Here is a 4,549-nt window from a genome sequence, read left to right as displayed (position 1 = left end):
AGTTATGACAATAGACCAACAATGCTTATCTAAAATAATTGTCGGTCTGTATCTAGTCCTCTATATACGGCATGTTGTACCAAGACTCCACGGCAAAGATAGATTATAACCTAGATAAATTTAGTACTAATTTAAGTGTATATAATTCAAATCCTCTAGCTGTAAAGGAAGATCAGGCTCAGCCCCCTTCAATCAAACTGTATTTTTGCCCATGTAGTAATAAAATTGTGACTTTGATTATATAAAAAAATACTCAAATTCTTCTAATTAAAACTTTTATTGCTACTTCTTCTTGTAAATATGTGTAGGTCAGTATTAGTCATCTATATATACCAAGAGTCCAGGGCAAAGATAGATAAATGAACTCAGCCTTTCGACTTCTGCATGCAGTAGTGCTGAAAAACAAACATTCACACACAAGCTCCATTTTTTTATTTGTTTATGTGCAAGTTGACACATTTGCCAGGAATTGCCTCCCATAAAAACTCTTCTAAGTTCCTCTCCACTTTCTGAACAACACAGAGTCTTTTCCTTGATTCTTGAATTTCCTCAACCCTCACCCCAATTGAAAGGAACTTTTACTACAACTAGTCATTAATTTCTCTCTGTTCATTCGACACTTGAAATGGCATCGCTGTCAACCCGTGTGCCAGTACTACTTGCCATTTTTTATATGATACTACTTGCATTTTTCATGGTGTTATTATGCAGCCATAACGTTACAGCTAGATATCATCACCACGGCCACCGCGGTCATCACAATAAGAAACACAAACATTCCCACATATCATATCCACCTTCTATTCCACCTGAGCCTTCTAACCCACCCGCAGACGAAGGGGTTTATGATGTGAGGTCGTTTGGGGCAGTAGGAGATGGCATTGTAGATGACACTGAAGCTTTAAAAGCAGCGTGGGATGCCGCTTGTCAAGTCGAGTCGGCGGTCATCTTCGTTCCTTCTGGTTATTCTTTCATGATCCAATCCACTATTTTTACTGGTCCCTGTCAAAGTGGTTTGGTTTTTCAGGTACCTAGTTAAGATACTTACTAGTAGTATTTGCTTTCTAATTTCAATGTCCTTCCTCCATTTCATTTTACATGACAATGCTTGACTAGACATAGATTATGAAAAACAAGATTAATGATATTCAACGCATGCCGAATTTGAAGTCTTAAATATGTCATACGCTCATATATGGCTATAAGATATCCTGGGGTAAAATATTACTTAAAAAAAAGGGCAGCCCGATGCACAAAGTATCTCGCGTTTACGTAGGGTCCGGGGAAGGGCCGTTCCCCAAGGGGTGTAATGTAGGCAGTCTACACGACTCGAACCCGCTAAGGATAAAATGAGAAGTTTAAAGTTAAAACATTTAAGATATCATTCTTACTCAAACGTTAAATATATATAAAATGAAACATTGGAGGTATGTCCTATTTTCTATTGTAATTTAGATGTACTAAAAAGTTCTATTATTATGTAATGTGATAAATACTTTGTAGTAATAGTATTATCTTTTGAAGCCAAAAAAAAAAAAGGAAAAAAGAAAAGGAATGAGTGAGGGATTTTTGTTTATGTAACTGAAATTGTGTGCCAACATGGAAAGCTGGAAGGAACAATAATGCCACCAGATGGACCAGAGTCGTGGCCGGGCAACAACAGCAGGCGGCAATGGCTGGTTTTCTATAGAGTTGATGAGTTGTCACTGCAAGGCGGAGGCGTCATAGATGGAAGGGGAGAACAGTGGTGGAATCTGCCCTGCAAACCGCATAAGGTATGCACTATAAACTTAGTATATGTGTCAACTTAATTCCATTTCTTTTTACTATATATAAGGGATAGTGGTTAATTTCATTATTCTTTTTACACGTACGAATGAACGAATTATCTAATCCCCAGTACAACAAACAGGGACCTAATGGAAGTACACTGCCTGGACCATGTGACAGCCCAATTGTGAGTGAAAAAATAAACTTTTACCACTAAGCAAATTTTCTTTGCAATTAATATTAGATTTTGTGAAATTTGGTACCTGTATTTGCAGGCCATTAGATTCTTCATGAGCTCGAATCTAACGGTGGAAGGAATTAGAATGGAGAATAGTCCACAATTTAATTTTAGATTTGATAACTGCAAGAATGTGCATATAGAATCCCTACACATTACAGCTCCAGCCTGGAGTCCCAACACTGATGGTATTCACATAGAGCAGACCACCAATGTTGAAATTTACGATTCACTCATCTCTAATGGTACGTAATTCTACTTAATTACTACGAACAAAAATTCTTTTTTTATTCAATCAATTATTATACCTCCTAACGTTCAATTGCCATTGGTTTAATTTGTATACTATATTATAGGTGATGATTGTGTATCAATAGGAGCAGGATGTCACGATGTGGATATTAGGAATCTCACATGTGGACCTGGAGGACATGGAATCAGGTGGAATATATTAATAATACTCTAGCTACTTGCTTAATGGGGTGCTTATAATATTATCTTCAGAACTATATATGTACAAAATGCTTGTTTATATAACTAGTACAAGTAGTCTACTTTCATCTCTAAAAGCAATGTAAACGAATATAAGATGAGTTTAACTTCCATATATTAATACTATTAAAAAGAATTATATAATTTAACGTGTTACAGCAGGTTGTCTGAATTATTTTCCAGATAATTAGTTTCGTACTTGGGCAGTTTAATTAGTAAAATGCAGTTAATCTTTTAGATGTACTGATAGGTTGTTTGGTCATTGTAGCATTGGGAGTTTAGGCAACCACAACTCGGGGGCATGTGTATCAAACATTACAGTGAGGGACTCAGTGATAAAGGAGTCAGATAATGGAGTAAGGATCAAGACATGGCAAGGTGGTTATGGAGCAGTATCTGGAATTTCCTTTCTTAACATTCACATGGACAACGTAAGGAATCCCATAATAATAGACCAATTCTACTGCCTCTCAAAAGAATGCAGCAATCGCACCTCAGCAGTGTCCGTTTCAGACATTGAATACTCTAGCATAAAAGGAACCTATGATATCAGAAGTCCGCCAATGCATTTTGCTTGTAGTGACACTATCCCATGCACTAACATAACGCTTTCGGACATAGAACTTCTGCCTGCTCAAGGCGACTTAGTGTTGGATCCGTTTTGCTGGAACGTGTATGGTGGACAAGAGACGCTAACTATTCCGCCTATTTTCTGCTTGTTAGAGGGAAATCCTCCAGCAGTGTTTGAAAATAATGACTTGGGTTATTGCTCGTGATGATCATGAAATTTGCACAGCTAGCCATTATGTTGCCTGATTGTGCGATCCTTTTTTGTTTCTGTACATATCAGGTTATAGATTGATGGATCTTGACATGGAAATCCGGTAAATCGCTGTAATGTAATTTAGAGAAAGGGGAGCTTATCCTTTACATGTTTCCCTTGAGATATTTACTTTAGGTTTTCCTCTCAGTACTTGATGTAATATTTTCTTGCTTCCGTTGCTTCTATCAGTGATATAATTCTCTATTTCGTACATGAAAGAAGTAATGGTATTATGACTTGTAGTGTTAGTTTGTATTTGTGTTGTTAGTCTATTAGTTGATGTAGTTTGACTCGACACGGATTTTAAGAAAAAAGAAGAAGACTTTTTAAATTTGTGGTCTTAAAAACTTATTAGTGGTAAAAGCTTTGTGGGGCCATGACATTTGTGTGATTATAAAAGCTTCTCATTAAGGGTAAAATGAAGAGTTTAAAGTTGAATTATTTTCAAATTTAGAAATGTGTCATTTATTTTGGAACATACTAAAAAGGAAAGTACCACATCTAATTTGAAACAGGAGGAGTAGTTGGCTAGCAGTAATTAGTGGGCGTTTGGACATAAGAATTGTAAAATTCTAAAAAAAGGGTGAAAAAATTTACAAATGAAAATGGCATTTGAAATTTTGAGTTGTCTTTGGACATGAATATAATTTTGGGTTGTTTTTGAAGTTTTGTGAGTGATTTGAGTAGAAATTTTGAAAAATAGGTTTTTGGAGTTTTTTAAATTTTCGAAAATTTCCAAAATACATCTTCAAGTGAAAATTGGAAATTTTATGAACAAACACTAATTTCGGAAAAAAATGAAAAAATTTTGGCAAAAGGGAAAAAATTTCTTATGTCCAAACGAGCTCTTAGTCAGGGTGACATGGCAGCGTCCTATTGGTTAAGTTAATTAGTTAGTCGGTAGCGGGGTTCTGTATATAACTACCTGCACAGTACCTAATGAAATAGACGCTTTCATTTGTGTGAAAATGCTCTCTTCTTCTCCTCTCTAGAAGCTTCCTCCATTGGAGGACTTGTCGAGCTTAAGGCTTCAAGTGCAGATTAGTACTGATTTTACCATGGTATCAGAGCGAGAGATACTGATAATCCACACAAATTAATTAGTGTGATTTACAGCTTCCTCGAGTTTATCGATCCTTCATTTTTACTGAGTGACTTTTCGAATTTGAACTCTTCAATGGCTGAAACAACAATTTCCCATATGCATCCACTATACCTTGGTCCAT

The 4,549-nt window shown here is 36.1% G+C and overlaps 1 protein-coding gene across 1 annotated transcript; it reads left to right on the top strand.

Moving 5' to 3' along the window:
* LOC109223529 (polygalacturonase At1g48100-like) lies at positions 347–3,582 on the top strand. Its single transcript, XM_019387890.1, has 6 exons — positions 347–1,027; positions 1,608–1,775; positions 1,913–1,957; positions 2,046–2,253; positions 2,365–2,449; positions 2,769–3,582. The coding sequence occupies exons 1-6, from the start codon at positions 626–628 to the stop codon at positions 3,274–3,276; spliced, it is 1,416 nt and encodes a 471-aa protein (XP_019243435.1). The 5' UTR covers positions 347–625; the 3' UTR covers positions 3,277–3,582.

Source organism: Nicotiana attenuata, chromosome 1, assembly GCF_001879085.1.
Source record: "Nicotiana attenuata strain UT chromosome 1, NIATTr2, whole genome shotgun sequence".
NCBI lineage: Eukaryota > Viridiplantae > Streptophyta > Magnoliopsida > Solanales > Solanaceae > Nicotiana > Nicotiana attenuata.
Note: the sequence above shows the minus strand (reverse complement) of the source record. Positions and strands in the feature narration are given on the sequence as shown.

Excerpts from the sequence above, each read along its gene's own strand:
- LOC109223529 (XM_019387890.1), top strand. The coding sequence starts at position 626 with ATGGCATCGCTGTCAACCCGTGTGCCAGTACTACTTGCCATTTTTTAT. Across the intron at positions 1,028-1,607 it reads AAAGTGGTTTGGTTTTTCAG|CTGGAAGGAACAATAATGCC; the intron begins GTACCTAGTTAA and ends CAACATGGAAAG. Across the intron at positions 1,776-1,912 it reads TGCCCTGCAAACCGCATAAG|GGACCTAATGGAAGTACACT; the intron begins GTATGCACTATA and ends TACAACAAACAG.